General features: G+C 40.5%; 1 protein-coding gene across 1 annotated transcript in view; it reads left to right on the top strand.

Moving 5' to 3' along the window:
• Positions 1-23,421, top strand: part of LOC137906697 (voltage-dependent P/Q-type calcium channel subunit alpha-1A-like) — a 66,434-nt gene that overhangs the window by 27,954 nt on the left and 15,059 nt on the right. The window contains exons 18-38 of the mRNA XM_068750985.1: positions 64-170; positions 585-717; positions 1,933-2,471; positions 3,220-3,518; positions 4,416-4,536; positions 4,751-4,880; positions 5,155-5,214; positions 5,491-5,597; positions 11,349-11,448; positions 12,381-12,541; positions 13,093-13,230; positions 14,210-14,411; positions 14,505-14,669; positions 14,922-15,032; positions 15,325-15,408; positions 19,283-19,399; positions 20,163-20,228; positions 20,802-20,899; positions 21,078-21,228; positions 21,406-21,533; positions 22,064-22,160. Of these exons, the coding sequence (XP_068607086.1) occupies positions 64-170; positions 585-717; positions 1,933-2,471; positions 3,220-3,518; positions 4,416-4,536; positions 4,751-4,880; positions 5,155-5,214; positions 5,491-5,597; positions 11,349-11,448; positions 12,381-12,541; positions 13,093-13,230; positions 14,210-14,411; positions 14,505-14,669; positions 14,922-15,032; positions 15,325-15,408; positions 19,283-19,399; positions 20,163-20,228; positions 20,802-20,899; positions 21,078-21,228; positions 21,406-21,533; positions 22,064-22,160 (3,114 nt within the window). The remainder of the gene's footprint in view (positions 1-63; positions 171-584; positions 718-1,932; positions 2,472-3,219; positions 3,519-4,415; positions 4,537-4,750; positions 4,881-5,154; positions 5,215-5,490; positions 5,598-11,348; positions 11,449-12,380; positions 12,542-13,092; positions 13,231-14,209; positions 14,412-14,504; positions 14,670-14,921; positions 15,033-15,324; positions 15,409-19,282; positions 19,400-20,162; positions 20,229-20,801; positions 20,900-21,077; positions 21,229-21,405; positions 21,534-22,063; positions 22,161-23,421) is intronic.

The following is a 23,421-nucleotide window of genomic DNA, read 5'->3' as shown; positions in this document are numbered from 1 at the left end:
GTGTTTGCTTATCAACATTTAAATTGATCAAAGGAGTGAGATAAGCCTCTTCTTCTCCAATAGGATGAGGAGGAACAAGAAGAAGCTACCAATCAAAAGACAGCACTGCAGAAGGCTAAGGAAGTAGCAGAAGTCAGCCCATTGTCAGCAGCCAACTTGTCTATTGCTGCGTGAGTATGCGCTCACATTTACACATACACACACTAGTGTGAAACGCAAATACATAGAAAATGTGTACCATATTTCATTAAATATTTACCTACACAGCCGGAGGTTACAGGCTTTTATTTTATGAGAAGGTCTGGATTGGATGCAGAATGAGGTCAGAATTTTTTCACGTTTTAACATTGAAAACCCCATTTACGGTTTCAAAAATCTGTTAAGAATGCACATCAACTCAGATTCATCGTTTTATTTTCATTGTTGGTGTGTAAAGATACCTAAAACAATTTATATACTGGTATATATTTTGATTATCCAGAAGAGATTCTGGATTACCTTTTAAAAAAATTAACATTGCTGAAAAAATATTTCATTTTAACATTAACCATCTGTCCCTTTTCTCTTCTAACACCTCCCAACAGCAAAGAGCAGCAGATGAACCACATCAAGGGCAACAAATCAGTATGGGAGCAGAGAACAAGCGAGATTCGCAGACAGAACCTGATGACGAGCCGCGAAGCACTCTACAATGAGCTGGACCAGGAGGACTGGAAGGTGGGCGCTGGTGATTTCTCTCCCCCCCCCTCCCCCAAAAAAGTGTTAAATATATGTAGAATTCTAGGTTATTGTATCACCCATGTCTTTTTGTTAATTCTTTCAATAACGCTTCAAATAATTTTTGCCTTGCAAAGTTTCTTCTATCTTCAAGTTCATCAAGTGAGCTCCTGGAGGTCAATCACAGAAAATCTAAATTAAAAAGCGGCCAGATGTTTATTACATCTCTGTTTTTTGGTCTGCCCACTGTGTTAAGGGACATCAAACATTTCCTGAGCAAGCAAAAGTATGTAAATCACAAATACATCTAACATTGGAGATGTCTCCATTATTCTCTTTGACGTGAAGTCCCGCTCCCATTTTACTGTGAATAAATCTTGGTCTCAAACCTTTATAAACATCCAATGCAGTGAAATTCGTACTCGTATTGATAATGAAGCTTCTATTTGTAGAAGTTCCTTGTGCTTTGATTTCGATGATTTTCCATCTTTTTTTTTATTGTACTGTCACATTTGGAGTGAAATAATCCAAGTTACAGCCTTTATAATTAGGGTCATCCTGAATAAATATTTCAGTTGACTTTCCTTTTTATGATGGAAATTGTTGGACTTTTGCTTGATAGAAATCATCATTGAACCACAATGTGGCACTCCAAGATCAGCGTACCAAAGCAGCATGAAGACATGCATCATAATCCAAGCGCTGGCTTGGCCAGGTTTTAATGGTTCATTTCATCTACAAGACAATTGATGGGTGGATGTTCTCAATGTGATAGTAGAGGGACTCTGTGGTGACTTTAATGTGGCTGTTCAGGTTCAGGTCCAACCCCACACCCAGTTCATTCCTTGGATATCATTCTTCCCTGCCTCCAGTTATGTTACCTTTAGTTTTAACTTTGTATAAATGAAAGAAAGTGTGCCACATCCAATCCTTGTATCTGTTGAGTTCACTTTAACATATTTGATTGTTTTCTACAATCTGAGCTGGTGGAAGCGTGTAGATATTGCACAGAATATGCAATAAAGCCTAGCAGGAGCCCTAGGCTTTATTTTAGGTAAACGGGGTATAATTTATACTTTTTTTATATAATTGTGTTGCTTTTTTTTCATACATTTAATGGGCATCTTGTTCATGATCAAGAATGTAGAGATGATAGATAGATAGATACATGCATTTGTAAATGAAGCCATCTGTTATCCTAATGCCTTGACCTAGGTATCCTACCCACGCCAAGGACATGGTGATAAAAAGACCCACCTGGATCGGCCACTGATGGTCAACCCACAGGATAATCGTAACAACAACACCAACAAGACCAAACCTGGACAGCTGCCTCTGGACCAGCAGTACTGGTACAAGGACACTGAGCACTATCGCAGGGCCACACGTTGTCACCGCCACAGTCATCATCAGAGAGTCATTGAGCCGAACAGTGGAGCACCAAGGGAACCCAGTACGGGGCATGGCATCAGTTGCACATCTCTTGGCAACACGGAGGGTCAACAGGGGGAGGAGAGGCACTGTCACAAGAGCCACCGGAGCCACACACACAGAAGCGAGGGGAGCGAAGGAAAGAATGAGAGCAGGAGGCCCAGGCAGCACCGTAGGGCAGCCAAGGAAGGGGAGGAAGGTCGGAGACACAGATCCAAGGGGACAGAGGAAGAAGGGGAGAACGGCGTAGAAAAGGCTGGACGGAAGAGCAGACGCCATCGTCATTGCAACCTGGACAGGAGCCGAGGTCATCACACCAGAAAGTGAGTAAAGGATTTGATTGTATTTTTCTGTCAATATCTGACTATTTAAAATCCATGCAAGTTTGTCTTTAACCCTAACCCTAAAACCAACAGGTTTTTTTTGTCAGACACGCCAAGCATTCACAAAAAAAACCCCTCATGAATCTATGATCTAAGCACAACAGTAATTCCACCATTTAGAATTTGTTCAAAAATGTTCTGCGATTTGCAGGGGTTATATTTCGATCGATGATGTTTGATGAAAAGTCATCAAATGGTTTTTCAACGGGTGCCGCCATGGCAACATGACATTTCTACATTTGTCCTGAAACAGGAAATTGTTCGAACTCCTTGAATAAGATGCTCTTTTTTTAGTGATTTAGGTTGAGGGTGCAGCACTGACTTGCTATCAACATACAGCTGCATACGTACCAATAATTGTAAACTTAGCTTGTATCTAGCTTCTGAATATAACTGTAAACTTACCCCAAAGTTTGGTGAAAAGTTCAATTGTATCTAGTTCTTATGATGCAGACACGGGAAGAAAACGGGAGGTTCTTTGAACTAAGTACTGAGAATGTTATATCTGATCTCATCTGACCTGAACATGCTTATTTAATAGATAATAAAAACCATATAAAGTCATAACTCAATTGTGATGACATTTGATGCCATGCTCATGCGTGCAATAGAATCCACCTTCACACTCCATCAATCCTTTCCATCCTTATCCATGTTTCCTTCTCCTTCCCTTCCTCTCCTTCAGCAGGGATCGCCGCCTCACCTGTCCCAGTCTGTCGACAACACGGCCCGTACAGCAGTACAACGAGGACCTGGACAACTTCCGCAACAACAGCAAGCTGGAAAGTGCCCTTGAGCAAGCTTACATCTTCCCACGAGATCAGCCTGACCACGCCAACAACCTGCTGACCTTTCATAATGCCAACACCCACACTCTGCTCCACAGCATGGATAGCCTAATCCTGACGAGCATAGCAAAACCTGGGTACACGAGGATAGAAATGCCGCCCGTACACCCCTACCCCTCCACCAACGCCATCCTGCAAGGTGAGCAAGCACCTTGTTTAATCCTGTCTGCATGATTCTGTTGCAAAGGTATACTTCGTTGGTTTATTCATTGACATTTTCTTTATTTTATTATAAATGTTCACGTTTTAATTCTAAAGTCTGAATTTCCAGATTGTAACACATTCTTATAAAATGGAAATACACATTTATTGTTAATGGGAACACATTTCTGGGAAACTCTTGAAGACAAAAGATTTTGTTATGGTTCAGATATGCAGATAACACCTCAGTCAAAAGCAAAACCTAGGAAATGGAAGCCTTTATAGAAGTCATCAATTTTTGGACCCGAGCATCGCGCTCACCGGGGAGAACCTTCCCCTTTTTGAGTGCACATGAGAGATATCATTCTTCCCTGCCTCCAGTTATGTTACCTTTAGTTTTAACTTTGTGTAAATGAAAGAAGGTGTGCCACATCCAATCCTTGTATCTGTTGAGTGCTCTTACTCTGATCTTGCATGAGACTATGTATAGCCCCCTGGTGTGTCAGCTGCAGAAGTGAGGTAACATATTTGATTGTTTTCTACAATCTGAGCTGGTGGAAGCATGCGGATATTGCACAGAAGGAGCCCTAGGCTTTATTTTAGGTAAACTGGATATAATTTATACTTGTATAAAATATAATTGTGTTGCTTTTTTTTTTTTTAAGTAATGAAAATAACTATCCATATCCGAGTGCTGATCAGGAACTAACATCCGATTCCGATCGAGTCCGCAAGCTCGTGATCGAGCCCGATTTCCGATCACAAGATCGGATCGGGACGTCCCTACTTATTAGTGCTTTTGAGTCAAATGTAAATGTGTGTCTAGTCCAGCAATGTCATTTCTGTCTGCATCCCTTTCTATTCCTCTTTTTTCCCCTCCCTTTGTTTTTTTTAGTGAACAAAAATGCCAACACCAACCAGGAGAAGAAGGAGGAGGCAAACGAGGAGGGAGATGAAGATGGGCCCAAACCCATGCCTCCGTTCAGCTCGTGCTTTATTATGTCCACCACCAACCCGTCAGTGTTTGTTGCATCTTTGTCTTCATAGTTTGGTTAAACACATTTAGGAAACACTTAGATATCTTTATAAGAAACACTCCTTACTTTCAGCATGGAGAGCGTATTGATTATGAATAATTTTATCTCTGGACTTAAAGAAATGTCTGAATAGATTGGGGTTTTTTTGGTGTGCTTTTCTTCATCATTGTGTATGTCTTTGTTTGCACTCTAGATTTCGGAAGTGCTGCCATTACATCCTTACTCTGAAGTATTTTGAATTCAGCATCCTCTCTGTCATCGCTATGAGCAGCATCGCCCTCGCTGCAGAGGACCCCGTCTGGCCTGAGTCGCCGCGAAATAATGTGAGCTATCATCCACTGTGTTTGTGTTTCTGTCTGACTGGAAATTGTGGATACATTTTACCCATGAAAACATAGAAAATATAAGAGAGATGTTGAAAAGAGAAATTTGATATGAAAAATAAAACGTGTTTGAAAAAACAAAACAGTATCGACATTAAAATAGGGATCAGTCTGTGACTGAGGTCCGACCGTGTTTTTCTCTTCCTTGTTCTGTATCATCGCATCAATTTATCTGTGATAATAATGAAATCTCTGCTGTTGTGCTGCTCTTCAGGTGCTGCGTTATTTTGACTATGTTTTTACTGGAGTCTTCACATTTGAAATGTTAATCAAGGTAACATAGTGTCTCTGTTTGTTTGTGTGTGTGATTATAATGTAATTTGATTGTATTGTATAACTAATTATCTAAAATTAATATAATTAACACACATATTTTAATGGTATTATATTATTATATTGACATTGTTAACTGCTTCATATAAAAATATATATTTACGTACTAACTGTCATCGTTAATGTGTCAGTGCTTTTTCAAATAGACTGACATTTATAAAATTGTAATTTGCGCTACTCTTTTTGCGAAACACTGAGTGTGTGCCGTGTCTCCTAGATGGTGGTACTGGGCTTGTTTCTACACCAGGGCGCGTACTTCCGCGACTTGTGGAACATTCTGGACTTTATAGTGGTTAGCGGTGCTCTGGTGGCCTTCGCCTTCACGTAAGTTCATCTCCCATCCCCCCTCAGCATCATCTTCGCCACCCAAGTCGGTACAGAGGCACATACATCATCAACAAGAAAGGCCCTTGTCACTCAGTCGTGTGCATCAAATGCACCAGGAGGTGTTGTTTTTTTTTCTTCCCTTTTTTTAACTACTCTGCTCATTTCTATTTAATTTTCTGTCTGCCTTAACACTCAGCTTCTTTTTTTCTGTCAAACGTTCCACTGCTCTTCTTCACTGATTATCATCCCATGGCATATTGAGTCAGCAGGTCCATTTCTAGGTTTCATCATCCCTTTCATCTGGCTAACCACCCGAATGTTGTGAATGATCATGATTGACATTTGACATACACTCTAAAAAAAAAAACCCCAGATACTGGCTCCTCCTGGCATTTGTTTGCTCTTTAAGCTACAATCTCTGGTACTCATGCAAAGCGAGTTATCAAACAGAATTTCACAAACATAGTTTTTTCTTCTTCTATTGCCAAAAAAGTTCCAAAGCCTGGTGGAGCTGAAAATGTATGTCGTTTTTTGGAGTGCAGTTGTAAGTGTCTTCACCCGACTTCCACCGTCACAAACCCGAGACTGTGTCGAAAACAATCGCCTGAAAACCTATTCCATCATTCACCTTAACTGATTGAACTAATACATCATAAAGCACAACCTTCTCCTCTGAACATTCTCTTTTCCCAATCTTCTTTGTTCTTGATCCCCTTCATCCCTTTTTTGCCAAACCATACTGTTCTTATTTTCTTAGCAATCAGGCTGAGAGTCGGTCTTTCCTCTTCTTTTCCGTCTGAAGCCCTGACTTAGTTCCTTCAAATCTTTAAAAGCCCTCCACAGCTATATTTCCTGCTGGTGCCTAACCTACCTTTCAAATACATTTCCACGCCCTTTCATAAGAACCCGGTGGTCAGTCCAAATCAGCAGACAAATCATAAAGGGCAGTCAAAGACAAACTCTGAGAGACAGGCAGAGTTCAAAAACCAGATTGATAAGGCAGACAAATCCAAAGCGAGGAGGCAAACAGGCAAAATACAAAAAACAGGCAAGGCAGGAACACATGAATCAAAATCCAAGAGTGCTGGAGAGAAGAAACGAGTCACAAACACTCTGGTAGAGCAGAGGACTGAGAAGTGAGGGCTGCAGATGAGGACATGAGCAGCAGGTGTCCTGGAGCACAGGTGATGTAGATGAGCCTGCCCCCTCCACTCTCCACCACACACCTATAAAATGAATCCTTACAACTGCTTAAAAAAACAACTCCCTCATCTTCATCCTTCCCCATCCTCCCCTCCTCCTCTGGGCTGTATCTGTCTGTGCATGAGGGTGAAGGTAATCCAGTCACCTTTAACCCTGTAAGTGCCCAGGTTGCCACCGGGTGGAACACCATCAGGGCTCATCACTTTGCCCCCCTCCCCCTTCTTTTCTCTCTTTTACCCACACACTCAAACACACATACACTCCAATCATTCTGACAAAGCTTCCCTGGAATATCAGGTATTTGGCGCTCTTTTCTCTGCACGACCTGGGGAAATCAGACTGAAAGTGGGAGGGATGGAGGGAAGGCATGATCAGGCAGGGAGGGAGTGGTGGGATTAGTGATTTGTTATTGTTGAGCAACAGGAGAGAGATGCGTATGAAAAGTATGAATGTTACATGCAAATGGAGGGAGTGAATGTGTGTGCCATCATCCTCAGTGCATGTCTGCTTTTGCAACTGCGTTACCCTCAGCCTTTCATGCAGTTTACAGAATCACTCGCAATTAGATAAATAATATTTACAGTCAGTTGAGTGCCAGCAATGTTCAGCTCAGCTATATGCTATTTTACCTGATATTTTAAGACCCACGGAATATTCTTTACTATGACTATGCAAACGCCGAACCAAATGAAAGGTTAAAATCTCTTCTTTCATCACGAAAAAAGTTTTTTGTAACTATATGTTCTGGGAGCACGTGATTACGTTTTATAAATTCATTGTAATTCAAGAGGAACGCCAAAACACACTCGTTTGTGGTAGAGACCACATCACGTCAGTGATGGTGGACAGCTTTCGAACGGCATAAATGTGCAGCAAAAAGATACATTGTTCAGTTAAAATGAAATGTTACTTACAGCATCTTTATAAAGCAATTTGAAAATCCCGGCCCTGCTGCACTGTCTCTTATGTCCTTGCTGAATTAGGGACACGCTTCCCTTCTATCACTGATTACCCCCCCCCCCCCCCCCCCCCCCCCCCACACACACACTCTCTTTTAATTCTGTTCCCTTTTAGGATGATCTCCCACCACCACCCCCTCACCTTCACCTTTTCCATCTACCATTTTGCTTCCTTCACACTTACACCTCTGAATTCCAACGTTAATGCATGACATTGTCACAAAGCAGGTACGTCACGGAGCTATTGGACAGAGGGACGCTTTAGCATCGTCGGCGTGCAATAGCTTCATATGTTTCGTGTTTGAATATAACACACAAAGCTTTGCTTCTGGCACCTGTCATCCTCCAAGGAAATGCTGACTGAAACACTGACTGGGAACTGCATGCAGTCGCAGTACTCTGTGAGAATATCTTGTCTTTCTATTGGTGTGTGTGTGTATCCTGGTTTCATGAATGAAAGATGTCCTGAATGTATTACTGTGTGATTTAATATGCCAAGATAACCTGGACCCAACCTTTTTCCTTCCACTGTGTAAGATTAGTTGCATGCAATGAAAACGCAAGATAATTACAGTCTTAATGAGACAAACGTGTGCAGTATAGGCCTAGTCTGAGTGATTATTACATTGTAATAAGTGATGGTTAAAATAAGGATTTAACTGAGTTTCTTCTTTCAAGGTAATTCTTCAAAGAACTGGTAGAAGATAGCCGGGCGGGAGGTCCAGCCAGAAACCAGAATTATAGAAGCGCTCTTACTATAGCGCTCGAGAATTGTTGCTCGGATTGCTTGAATGTTTTAAAGATGATTATTAACTGTAGTAATGATGAAGTAAAGAAAGAAATTAGGCACTGAAATCCGTTTATCAAAACTCTAGATTATTTAAATTCAACAAATGTTTCAGATAATTTGGGAAATTTATTTTATCGACACACCTATCTTGAAAAACACCTGGATCTAGAATTTCACGAGTGGTTTTTGCATAATTAAGGAAATGTGGACAAAATTCTATTTTTGCTGAGTTATGGATCTGCCGCTTTATCTAGGTCCACACCAACATCTTATTGCCTCTTTCCTTGCTCCTCCCACAAAGTTTCATGGAAGGTGTTTGTATTTGTTTTTTGACAGTGTACGTAATTCTGCTAACTAATTCACCAACAAACAAGCGCGCATGTAAAAGACAATGACTTCACTGGAGGTGAAGAGTTATCTTGCCTCCTTGTCAACTGATCTTACATTTCTGCAGCTCCCACCAGAACATTTGATAATGATCAAACCAATGCGATTTGTCAGAAGGATGAGAAACAATCTGTCTGGAAACGCTTAGCTATGATTCCAGCTATTATTTATTAGCACATTAGATTCAGCATTCAGACGTCTCATCTAGTTGCCATGGCGAAGAGAGATGGGTGTGGAGGGGAGGGAAGCGAGGGAGTGATGTTTGTATCTGAGTGAGTATACAGCCTGTGTGCTAATGGCTGGATGGGGTTTTGGGTTTCCTTCCTTCTTTGTCTGTGTCTCATATGGATGTATTTTTTCTCGTTTCTACCAATTCCCTTCTCTCTTCTGCCTCGTGTCCATCTTTGTCTCTCTCTTTCTATCAATGCTTCGCTATCTCTCTCTTCTGCTTTCTCTCTGTTTTTCCTTCATGTTCCCCTCCTTCCTTTCTGTCGCTGTCACTGCGTCTTGCTTTCTCCTTCGGTGAAACTCCACAGGAGCACCACTCGGTAAAGTGTTTTCCTCTGTCCTCCTCCCGCTCTTCACCACTGGATCACATTGGCTACTCGCTCTTTCTTTCTTTATTCTTCTGATCGTTTTTTTTAATTCATTGTCACCATATTGTGCTTTGTATTATTCTTCGTATACCTCAGAAATCCATCCAAGTATCAAAATCCATGAAAATCTTTACCTTATTTGCCCGGAAATGAAACAGTCCACTTTTTAAATAAATGATTTCAAGCTTACAATTTTTCATCACACATAATGTCTGTAATTTAGAGTGAAACCTGGTTAGGCTGAACATTCACCATCACCAGGCTACAAATGTGGCAACACAAATCTTTTGTCATGTCCTTCCTTGTCAGCTTGAAACTAATTTTTTTAACGACAAAAATCCTTCCACAATCCATATTCATGTTCATCAAAATAATGTATTTTTACTGGAACAAGGTTTGAATCTCAATCCTCATGCTGTCAAATGTCTGCGCGGCTGCATATGAAGAAATTCACATACGATCTGCCTGCTGCTCTTCCATTGTCAGTAAAACTGGTTGCCTGAGTTTGAAGTCACAGTTCAGTTGAACGATCAGACATGAAAGGTCCCCGATAAATACACATAAAGTAAATAATAATGAATAGAAATAATACAATGAGGCAGAAATCATCTAAATCTCTCTTTTGACAATTGCTACTGGACTATAGCTTTAAATACATGTACACTGCACATATTTGTTTAATCACGCCTGCACAACCTCAATATGTCATTTTTTCCGCCACATGATGAAGCTGAATTGAAGATATTACATGGCAACAAAGTGTGGAGGGTCAATTGATGAGAACAATAGGATTGCACGGCATTTAGTTTTATTGATCATACTGATCACGTTGAATCACATTAGAGAGAACGAAACAGAAACTGATCCACGTGGGCATAACATAGGCTTGTAGTGCCCCCCCCCCCCCTACGGGAGGGACATAGGCCACGGTGTTAAAAGAGAGCCTGCAAGGATTTTTTTTTTGTTCGTCCCCTGGGACGTCCACAAGGACTGGTAGGCTGCATGTCTGCTTCCTGAAACTGATTTTCTTGGGGCGGAGTATCGCCTCAATTTAAGGATCATCTCTGTTCTTTTTACCAAATATTATTTTTGTCGGATGACAAAATAAAAGCGCACACATTACATGAATGTATATGAAACCTGAGGGATGCTGCTAATTCCTAACACCTATGACTTTACAAAGCTTTAACCTACTACTCTCAAGATGACCTCTGTTCACTGTAAGATGAGGAGGGCCTATTGATTATCGATTGAGTCTCTCTCTCTCTAACACACACACACACACACACACACATGAACCAAACCCTATACATCCACAGGGTACTTCGGTGGCTCATACTCAATCAGTCAGCCTTGAATTAAATTTTCTTCCACCCCCCCCAAAAAAAAGGGAAAACGCATCTAAATAAAACTAATGTGTGTAAACACCGCTCGGTATCTGTTCGTTTTATAGCACCTTAACCCATGCCATTTGCGTCATGCCTCAACTGAAACCATTTCTTCCAAAGAACCAAACAGCGAATCACTGAAAAAGAAAGAAAGAGGTTTGGCTGGGCACTCTGCCAGCAGATGCCTGTCAATACGGAATGATTGTTGAATGGTGGCGATTTGAATAAATGGTGGTGTTGTCTCACCAAACGGTCGGACAGCTGATCGCCTCTCCCCAGGGGTTTTCACCACTGACCACCCCTCACCATTTTTTTTTTTTTTTAATGGTTGACGATGATAGCGGAGCGTGTGGTAGCTCTTCGTTCAGCCGCCCAACCCTGCACCTTTCCTCTGACCTTGTTGTCTTTCTTTGGCTGACCTCTAGGGGGACCAGCAAGGGCAAGGACATCAGTACAATCAAGTCCCTCCGTGTGCTGAGGGTGCTGCGGCCCCTGAAGACCATCAAGCGGCTCCCCAAATTAAAGGTGGGGCCCAAGCATGTCTGTTGATGCATCACGCACAAAGCTTTTTTAAATGAAGTTGAAGGGGCAGGTCAATGTGAGGGTGTCTCCAAACGTTTGACCAGTATTGTGTATATATATTGTAGATGTGTATTTTGTCGTTTAGCTGTTTGAACATTTGTGCTATGTTGAACTTAAAATGGCAAAGAATCGTGACGATAAGCTCAGGAGGCAAAAAATAAAAAACGCACTCAAACACCAAAATGATTTGACAAGTTCTAAATAAACTACAGGTGAACCAATCATTTTTGTAGAATAGATATCTGTTCATTATAAATATCCAGTACATTCACGCTCACGCTTGAACAATGACCACTGGACTGCACTATTTGGAAAGGACTCGCAGTACTACTCCATGTCATTGTGAAAAACATCCCAACTGTAAACTATGGGAGAGGAAACATCATGATTTGGGTGGGGGGTCAACCAGTTATAAATATTAAGCTCACTTACTCTTTCCGTGATCATTTACATCGAAAGATCAGGGTTTGTTTGCTTTTTTGTTTGTTTGTTTTGACATTATTTTATACTGCAAAAAAATACATAAATTAAATTACATACACATACCTTTTCTTGCCACTATAGATTGCCATCCCTCATTCAATGCGTCCCCTTTTACTTCACTTTGATGACACCTTCCCCATGAACCTAAAGTGTAAAGGATAGGCGCCTCCAGTTAGCTGTTCCCACAGCTGCCGAAAGGATGGTCGCCTGTCACCGGAAACCGCCACATACAATTTCTGGGCGGGAATGACTGCAGACTGGGATATTGCTCAGCTCGAGACTCAGCTCGAGTCGATGGCGAAGGCTATGCCTCTATGTGTGTCGTCATGCTAATTAATCAGCCTACAGATGCAGCTGCAACATGTTTGTAATTGTCTCCTTGTTCCTTGCAGGCTGTGTTTGACTGTGTGGTCAACTCTCTGAAGAATGTGCTGAACATCTTGATTGTCTACATGCTCTTCATGTTCATTTTCGCTGTCGTGGCAGTGCAGCTCTTTAAGGGTCGCTTTTTCTCATGCACAGACAAATCCAAAGACTTTGAGCGTGACTGCAAGTACGTACAAATACACAAAGACACACAATGCACAAGTGTTGGGTACTCTGTCCCAATATTTTTACTGGATAAAAAAAACATTCAGCATGATCATGTGTTATTTACACCTAGAGTGATTTATCTATGCATATCTTTTTGTTCTGTTCCACAAATATTTTTGATATGTGGATAAAAATAAATTGTTATGGTATTTTTCAATAAGTTAATTTAGTCATACGGCAAAACCTCGACACATGAGCGCTTTGACATGCACGTGTTCCGAGACAAGAGCAAACTTGCAAGAAATATTTTGCTTTGAGACACGAGCATAAATTTGAGATACGAGCAACTTGAATTTGTGGTACAGACAGTGCAATATTTTGAGACAGTTACGTACACTCAAAGTTCCAATACAGAACCTATACCTTGTGCAGACGGTGTTAAAATACAACTGTAGGGTTGTAAATGTCTTTCATATTCCTTTTATCACTATTTTCATTGCTTCCTTTTTTTAAACTTTTTACCAGTTGATTGCTTATATTGTAGTTTATTCTAAACCCCTTGTTCTTTAGGGGGGAGTTCTTATCGTATGACAGAGATGAGGTTCATGCACAGAAGAGGGAGTGGCAGAAATACGATTTCCACTACGATGACGTGGCTTGGGCCCTGCTCACACTCTTCACTGTCTCCACTGGAGAGGGGTGGCCACAGTGAGTGGGATGTACTCACACAACACCAGCGCATGCACTTAGTGCTTAACTCCAACCCAAAATGCCCCAAATGATGACAGAACTGTTTTCTGAGATCAACATTAACATCGCTGGCCTCGCTAAGAATACAATCTCCTCTGAACCAGCAACAGCCACTTCTGCTGATCGAATGGACTCAGCCTCCCTGGTGCCCATTAAGTTATTGATTTTTGAGTGGACCCAGACTGTAGAATGAAGGGGGGGGGGGGGGGGAGAACAAGGCAGTAAACTAGAGAAGGGATGATAAAATCAGATTTGTGTTTTTGGGTCATGCTGCAGATCCAGACAAGATCAAAGGAATACGAATTAGAATACTTTATTAATCCCAGTGGAAGATTCTATTCTAGCAACAGTGATCTAATCAACAAGAAACGACAATAGGAAATTGACATTATGCACATAGTGCATTAATAGAAATAGTAAACTATTATAATAAGCGATATAAAAAAATAAAAAAGCAATAGAAGGTTACAATGATGCATATATCTTATTTGCCACAAGGAAGGAAAGACCTTCTATGGCGTTCTGTTTTTGAGGGGGGTGGTCTCAGTCTCATTGTCTGTGTGCTCCTTTGTTGTACCCGGAGGGGGTGCGGGGTGTTGTCCAGCACACCACAGCAAACACTAGAGACCACAGACTCGTAAAACATCCTCAGCATCGTCCGGCAGATGTTGAAGGACCTGAGCTTTAAGAAATAGAGGCCTTTCTTATAAAGTGCTTCAGGTGTTCTGTCTGGCATGCAGCTCTGCAGGCGTACATACTGTGGTCTGCCAGTCAGGTAATTAGTAATCCATGACACGGGAGGGGCGTCAACCTACATCTCCGTCAGCATCTCATCCAGTAGAGCCGGCCTGATGGTGCACTCGAGAAGTCAAAAAACATTATATCATATCCAGACTTAATTTAAGATATTTATTGCAATTGTTTCTTTCTCTCTTAGGGTGTTAAAGAACTCTGTGGACTCCACCTATGAGAATCAGGGTCCTAGTCCAGGTTACAGGATGGAAATGTCCATCTTTTACGTGGTGTACTTCGTTGTCTTCCCCTTCTTCTTCGTAAACATCTTCGTGGCTCTCATCATCATCACCTTCCAAGAGCAGGGGGATAAGATGATGGAAGACTACAGTTTAGAGAAAAATGAGGTATGCAATTCAGAATTCTCCGAATTTTTAAAAGTTTGAAAGAGAGCAGTGTTTCTTTCTTTCTACCTCTCCAACTTTCCTTCCTTTCTACAGAGAGCCTGTATAGATTTTGCCATCAATGCTAGACCTCTGACTCGCCACATGCCAAAGAATAAACTGAGCTTCCAATATCGTATGTGGCAGTTTGTGGTGTCTCCCCCCTTTGAGTACAGCATCATGGCTCTTATTGCCCTAAATACCATCGTCCTGATGATGAAGGTATGGAAATTCAGCTAATGGTTTTATCTCAATATCACATTTCTTAAGATAAAAAAGTAGTGATTGTGTAATGAATAGAATGATGACATTGTACCAGTTTGACAACATGAAACTTTCTATAAAATAAACGGCTTTTGACAGATTAGTATGTTGAAATTATTCCTTATTTATTCTATAAATGTCTGCTGCTTTGCTAGAAATCTGCACTTTGCACATTTTCTTTTCTTCTCTATCTTTTTTTCCTGTCTCTAGTTTGATGGTGCATCAGACACATATTATAAAGTCCTGAAGAACCTCAACATTGTTTTTACCACCTTTTTCTGCCTGGAATCAATCCTCAAGATCATTGCTTTCAGCCCCCAGGTAAGGTGCAAAATTCCCACCTGCAGCACTCTCACATACTCACGTTTTAATTATCTAGGTTGACCCAGCCTATACTGGTATACCTCAGAGGTTAAAGTGGGTTATATTGGTAGACATGTTTCTCCTGTCTTGGACTCAGGAGGGCTCCAGAAACCTCTTTTCATTCTGTTTCCACGATAACTAAGATGCGTCACTTACACAGACTGGCTGCAGTTATGAGAGGAAGTGGTTGTTGATGTCTCTTTCTACATGTTGTTACATGATGCCTTTCACTTTTCTCTATTTTTCCAAGTATTACTTCAGAGATGCCTGGAACATTTTTGATTTTGTCTCCGTCCTTGGAAGCATCACTGACATTTTAGTGACGGAACTAGGGGTAAGTGCTGTTAACTGTGTGACGTGGATGACACTTGTTGATTGCAGCTGAATCCCAGCTGATGATTATGTTTAGAGAGGAAGAAAGAAGCAATGCTGTCAACATGTACAGTTTTTAATTAAATGGGATATTCATGTCCCCAAATATCACATTCTGTTTGTATTTACATTCTACACAGCATCCCGACTGGAAATGGCTTGTCAGGAGCCAAACATTGTAACTGTCTCTTTGACCACATTTAAATTTAAGTCATAAAGTGACAGTGTTCTTTTTGATTCACAAGAATTTAATTGATGAAATGCCTTCTCGTATCACTTCTTGATTGATACAAAATATTTTTTTCTAATTTACCCATGAGGCTAATAGTAAATTGTGGAGCAGAAAGAAGATATTTTCAGAATTTCTTCACCATAGATTTTGCAGTGCTTCATTTTTACCGTTGATAATTTTTCACCATTGTGCCTTTGATGTTTTCACGATTACTTCACTGTTAACTGCCATTTTATTTGTTACAGTTTGTAAATCAACATATCTGTGTTTGAATCCCTAGTATGAGCTTAATAGACAGTTAATATAACAGTTTATATAGATAAGACATACAGTATAGTATTCATTGATAGTTTCAGCCCCTCTCTGTCATCCAGCTATTGTATATTTTGCCTTTCATCTTTGAATATTGCATCTGGATCTCAGTTAAGAAAATGCAAAAATCTCTCTTTCTTACTGACATCATGAGTCTGTGTTTCACTGCCTTTTTAATAATATCCATAATGACTCTATCTTCCTCTTCTATCTCTTTACATGCTTTCTTTAAATCTCTCTACTTTGTTGGCTCCCTCTCCTGTTCTGATAAAAATCCATCCAATCAAAATGCACTATGAAACCCTTCATTGTGTTCTCCATCCATACTGCGCCATGACATATGGTGGCGGTACTGTGATGATGATGATGGGGACGGTGTGTGTTTTTGCCCCTGCACCTGCCCAATAAAACACACGACTCCCTCCCCAACTAAAAAAAAATGTCTCTCACAATTGTACTACAACTTACCAACCAAACTTCCTCCACATTCATCTTTCTACATCTTCGCACATGTAGAATCTGGTTGGTTTGTAATTTATCTCTCATTTTATCTCATTGGCCATGCATATCCCGGCCCCATTCCTTATCCCAAGTTACCCACTAGCTTACAGTCTGAACCCTCAACCCCAGTGCATGCACTTCCTTGATTATTGCTTCTAAATTTGTGATTTAGTGAGTTTAATGGTCAAACACATTTTCACATAATAATTATTCAAAACTGTTAGCTATTTCTATGATGAAGCATCAAATGATGGCGAGTAGAAATATGCACGCTTACAGTACACAGAACGCTTAACATTTTCACTTTTTTTATTTCTATACACTCTGCATTAATCACATATAAAACTGATGCACGGTAGGAATAAGTCGGTGAGCCCATCCCTGGAGGAGGGTGCAAACGTGTAAAGGTCACTGCTGTAGCGCATTCGGGACTCTTCCTTAGAGTACCGCTTCTGAGAGTGAAGAGTCCAGCACTGTATTATCCTTACCAGCTTTGTATCTGCTGAAACCAGTCAGTAAGCTTTATTAGTTTTACAATCCCGACTCATTATTGGCTTTTCGCCTCTCAAAAGAGATGAAAGAACTGAGGCATAACGGAAAAATCAAACTTTAGTATGTATGTACAGCATTTCTGTTACTCCTCTTTTGCACACAGTGAAAGAAAAAGCTTTCCCTGTATAGCATTTATTGCGTTACAATTATATCCAACATTTCATTGATTTTCCAGTCAAATTGTTCGGTGTTGCAGAATTAGGATTTCATCTTATTATAATTAAATGTTACACATTTGTCCCCTGGAATCTGGCTTGTAGTTGTTGTTGTTGTTGTTTTTATACTTCAACTTCAATACAGTATTTCAAAGAATGCATTTAATCAAGTGCAACCGATTACCGACATTTTATCTTCAGTTCACACTTTTTACAGCAACCTTTGAAAAAAATGTGAAAACTATCATCTCACACTTTCACTGCAACTGAATAAGCGGACGTGTGAATTGCTCTTTGAGATGCTCGCCCCCACCATCCCCTTCTGGTCTGCATGTAGGCCAGTTTTAACTCAAAATGTAAGATGCCATGCCGACCTGCGCCTGCTGCTCGCCTTTGTGCTTCCTCTTCCTCTTCACTCTCCACTTCCTGCCTTGCCTGTCAACTGTACAATGACTGGGTCTCACCAGGGAGTGTGGCCTTTTTACATTATCTAACACTGTGAGCAACAAAAAAAAATCAACAGTCTATTGGGTTCAAACCATGTGGAACCATGCCTTTCCTAGTTCCAGGCCATTTTCACACTTGGTTATACTCGTATGTCAAGGTATTACTGTATTTAACATTAAGTGTGCTCCATTTCTTGTGAGGTGTTAAATATGATAAAATACGATGTTGCCTTAGGTTGCCGACCCAGTGGAGCTGTCCAGTGCTGATCCTGAGCACCATATGTCACCGGGGTCAACATGTCAGCACATGCTGGAAAAAACTAAAGTTCAAATAACTTTCAATAGTCACCGCTAGCAGATTATTAATTTCCTGACTGCAGCATGTTGCTATTGTTATTGTCATGTTGCAAAATGTTTCAGTTTGATCAGTTCACTACTTAAGTTACAAACATTGCATATTCAATTGTATAGTTGTAAAAATATATGGATAGATGATTGCTGTTATTATAACATAAATCCTTTCAATTGATCAGGTTAACAAAACCACACTACTCCATCGATCAATAATCAAACTTATTCAAGTAAATAATATTAAATAAAGAAAAATATCATCCAAAACAAGTTATGGGCCCCCGGGCCTTGAGTTTAACACATGTGCACTAGAGGAATGTTTTCATAGCTTTAAGGGTCTATGTCAGCTAGAACTCCCTTTTAATTGGATCTGCACTGCATGAATAATTCAAGTTTTAGAAATCAGTTTTGATTGTTTTGATTGATTATTAGCTCCTACTTCCAAGTTGCTACTCTCCCAGCGCAAGGGCAACTATAAGTGACCATCTTTCAAAACCTGTGTGAATTATGAGCCTATGAGTGAAATTGTCGTACCAGGTTGCATCGCTTCAATGTTCCTGTGAACACAAAGACAAAAACAAAGCATTTGGTTCTTTGGAAAAGTCTCAACTGAGGAGTTCAGAGCATTGATCCAAAAATATTTCAGAAAGAAAAAGGCCTTTGATAGTATTTGTCCTGCTAAAGGCGGAAACTGTTTTGTTGTGGTCCTGAGACAATTTCTTGGGGGGTCAAACTCCAACAACTCTCCAAGTGTGAAACTGTGCCAAGTTTAGGCTACTACTACTGAGTAATACTTTAAATAGTATTACTGATTATGAAAGCTAACCCAAAACTTTAAGGGTCATAGATAACCCTAAATCACACTCCTTGGGCTCCACAAAAGTGTGCATGCTACCTGCGTGCATGCAAGTGTGCATGCTGGCATGTGGTTAACATGCAGGCACTGCGCATTGTTCTCCATCTTGATTGGCTTGCTCACCCCCACATATCAGTGCATTTGGTTCTCTTAAAAAAGGCATTCTGCTGTACCAGATTGGATGATGAACTTTTAATTCTCTGAATTTGATTTCCCTTAATTTTCTTTTTTTTTAACGTTTGTCTTCTTTTTTGTCTTTTTTTTTATGTTTGCAGTTGGTTCATTTTGTTGGGTTTGATACCTTCTCCCTCTGCGATTTAGTCTTTTCTTTTGTCAACTGTGTTTTTTTTTTTTAATGTTTGGTAGAAGGATATTATTTATATGTAACATATGCTTTTTTAAATTGACTGTCTTCTTCCTCTATACTGTAGAATAACTTCATCAACTTGAGCTGCCTAAGACTGTTCAGAGCAGCGCGTCTCATCAAGCTCCTGAGGCAGGGAGAGACAATTCGCATCCTGCTGTGGACGTTTGTTCAGTCCTTCAAGGTATACTTGACATAATATCTTATATGCCACATATGCTTATACCCATATTTCATGCTGCATTAGAAAATATTTACCACAATTGTGAAGTTATTTTTACCTGTCAGAAAAAGAGTAAATTCTGATCACAGTGAATTCACCACTACGCAGTTCGTTTCACTCCGAAGAAGAAACTATGGTATCTCCCTGATTCCTCTAAAATAACCGCTCCTAGTTTAATTCTGCCTTTCCCTTGTAATAGATTACACAGTTCAATGTTTTCTAAGGTGTGTTGTGCATTCACACACACAAAATGCAACCCAAAAGTAGATGATTTGAAAAAGGACAAATGTTTCTTTAAACACGTTCTTGAAGGCTTCAACAGACTGAAACAAACAATGTAGAATGGGTTGAGATCAAGACAGGCAGAGGTTAATCTGGAAGATGTCTGGACTCGTGCTGAACAGGCACAAAAAGGCATGATCCTGATTAGCAAAAGAGCAAAAACAGAGTTAGGTGTGTCACTGCTGGGAATAACGGATGAGTGAATGGAGAGCAGGGACTGCACAGGACAGGGATGTTCAGATAAGGAGACCGCTGGCAGGTGAGCAGCAAAGGAGGAAGAAGGAATGAGCAGGAGAACGAACCACTAAGCTGTGCAGACACACAAACAGAATAATACACACCAACAAGGGAAACACAGACAAGCACATAGGCAAAATGAGAAAAGTGATTCCTCCAAATGAGTTGATTGGGGCGTGTCTCTCTTCTTCATCATCTCTGATAGGCTCTGCCATATGTGTGCCTCCTCATTGGCATGCTTTTCTTCATCTATGCCATTATTGGCATGCAGGTGAGTACCGCCTGTAGACCTAATTTTTTCTGCATTTGATATATATATTTTGGATTAGATTTTTTTTTAGATATATATACCGGTAATCATATTGCTGAGTGGCTTTATTTATGCATTTATAAAAACTGCTCCAGTGTGTGGTTGAATCATAATAAGGTTATGCCCTGAATTGAGCCATTCCTATTACCATTTTCAGGGGGGGGGGGGGGGGGGGGGTGAAAATGTAGAGTGATTTGAGATTTTGAATTTTACCATTGGGACATTTTTGTCAAATTACGAACATAATATCTAAATACCTAATCTTAATACATTAACATCTAATCACACATACCAGAGATACTAAGAGAAAAAATATTTGAATTTCATGAGAACAAGCAATAATATATTGTGTAAAGTTGTGTACAATACATTTTTAGATTTGCATGTAATAGATGAGTCGATCTGAACAGAAAAAATTTCGGACTTGTTTGTGAACTTTTTCAAAAATGCATCATATGGATGTGGATATAGAGATTAGAGAGATGTAAATATTTTGTCCTTACTGTGGCATGCTTATTTTTCCACTATACGCAGCTGTTTGGGAATCTGCAACTTGATGAGATGAGAGAGGGTGCCATCAATGAGCACAATAACTTCAGGACCTTCGTCATGGCTCTCATGCTGCTATTCAGGTGAGTCCTTGAGCTTTGAACATATCAATATATTCCCACAGGTCTTCTCTATCCCACAGGATCGATTGTTTTCCTCCATAAATTTATATAACTGATCGTTGAGGAGCTCAAAATGCAACGACCACAGGTTCCTTTCTTAGGTGTGTGCTCATTCTCTCACATTTCTTCTTCCATGCAGGAGTGCCACGGGTGAGGCGTGGCATGAGATCATGCTGGCTTGCCTGGGTGGCAAGGAGTGCGACCCGGCCACAGGAAATACAAACCCTGAATGTGGCAGCACCTTTGCCTACACCTACTTTGTCTCATTCATCTTCCTTTGCTCTTTTCTGGTGAGAATAAAGAACGCAGACTGTTCTTTTAAATCAGCTCAACAACACACAGTGGGACACACTGCATGCACAGACTCGGTATACCACTGATCCATCCAGCATTGTGTCCTGCTTGAGCTCAGTGGTTTGAGAAATATTTTTTTAGCTCTAGGTTTGCTTGTTTGTACCTTGTGCCAGATGCTAAACCTGTTTGTGGCTGTTATCATGGACAACTTTGAGTACCTGACCAGAGACTCGTCCATCCTGGGACCGCATCACCTGGATGAGTATGTGAGGATATGGGCAGCGTACGACCCTGCCGCCTGGTAAGTGGCACACGCACACACACACACTCTCATAGGCTTTAGAAGTCATATACGAATGTAGTATTATATACATGAAGCAGAAAATACTTATACCTACGAGTGGAAATAGAAAACACAATGCAGATGTGCAGTGTAAAACTCAAATTGGCAAGCGTTACTGTAGATGTGTCTCCAAATGTCTGGACAGACTTCTGCTCACTGCTAATTTGCATGTAACCCCTGACTTTCTTTCCTGTCCCAAAGTGGGGCTCATGAGCTCATCCAAGAAGTGTTTTGATGAACCAGGAATCCACATCAAGTGATGCTCTACATTATAGGTTATGCTCAAAGTGGGTTGATTGAGGCTGAGCAGAGTTTCATGTTGTCCTTCCTTCTGAATTCTGCCTCCTTCCTCAAGTTGCACAATTTGTGCATATTTGAGATTGATGTAACCCTCTCCTCTTCCTTTTCTTGCTGTTTCCCCCCTCTGTCTCTCTATGTATTCTGTGCCCCTTCACCTAACCCCCCCCTTCCTTGTATTTGTCTTGCAGCGGGCGCATACATTATAAGGATATGTACAGTTTATTGCGAGTTATCTCCCCTCCCCTGGGCCTTGGCAAGAAATGCCCACATAGGGTGGCCTGCAAGGTTTGGACTAAACCCCTATAGCACAAACTTAAATGCAACCTGCTCGCCTTTAAGAGACTGGAATGAATGTCGCTCTTCATCACTATCTAAAACAAATCCTTTCCCAGTGCTTTGTTTCATTTGGGTTGATTGTGTCTAGGAGGGCTGCATTATTACCGGCTACTTTTCACCATTGAATCATTCACATTTTTGTTGTGGGTGGGGTTCTGTTGCATATGCATTCTGACGTGGCCGAGAGAATGTTTGAAACAATGTAGAAATTCACACACACACACCAATAGATGTGTGTGAAGCATGAGGTGGTGCACTGCACTCGCTGTTGTCTTCTGACTGAATGCTGGGAAGGTTACACCAATGTGTTCACTTTTAATTCAGTAGTATGTGAAAAAAACAAAGTATACAGTGAGCCTTTTTTTATTTCAGCTTGTTAAAAAATGTTAGTAACATGCATTGCTCGTGTTTTGTTTGGGGTTTAGGGAAGTAGGGTTGCTTTGATTACCACGAGAGCTTAGTCTAATCAATGCTACCATGCTAACATTCAGAGCTGATCGCTTTACCATTGCTTTCTAGCCATGTGCCATCGAGTATCATGACCTCGAATGTAAAAGTTAATTTGCCGCAAAGAGACAGACAGACACACACTCACGGGCAAGTTAGTGTCACCAATGCACCTAAGCTGCATGGAGAGAAACCACGCAGACACAGGGAGAACATGCAAACTACTCAGGCTGTTGCTGTCGATTTTTCAAATTCAAAAGAGATATACCAATTTTTAAGGGCCACTGGTAGCTCACAAGCTACTCCCATGAGCCTAACAATAATGTAAAAATTAACAAATAAATGAAATAATATAACGGCACCAAAATTCATCAGGACAGCTGTTCACACACTGTTTATGAGTTAACTTTTCTTTCTCTACAGATGTCCCTGCAGCCATGTTACGATAAAAGCTTTTTATTGCAGTAAGGAATGATGACCCTGTGACGATGGAGCAAGCAGCGGTCTCGAGGCTCACGTGCTACTTAGCAGGGCTGGGCAAATATGACTTCAAATAATAATCCCCATCATTTCAAACATACCTCTGTTATGATTAATAAGAAATTTCATTTCATTATTTATTTATTTTTAAATCTTTATACTTGCTAAATTATTCAACCAGTTATGTACTAAAATATTAAAAGTACAGTATATTTTAGTGATTTTAAAATGATTCAAATCAGGTGCTTCTAACAACAAGTCTTTTAGGCCACTGCAGTTTGGA

The sequence above is a fragment of the Brachionichthys hirsutus genome, chromosome 17 (genome assembly GCF_040956055.1).
Source record: "Brachionichthys hirsutus isolate HB-005 chromosome 17, CSIRO-AGI_Bhir_v1, whole genome shotgun sequence".
NCBI classification, from domain to species: Eukaryota; Metazoa; Chordata; class Actinopteri; order Lophiiformes; family Brachionichthyidae; genus Brachionichthys; species Brachionichthys hirsutus.
The sequence above is the reverse complement of the archived record's forward strand: the minus strand, read 5'-3'. Positions and strand labels throughout refer to the sequence as shown.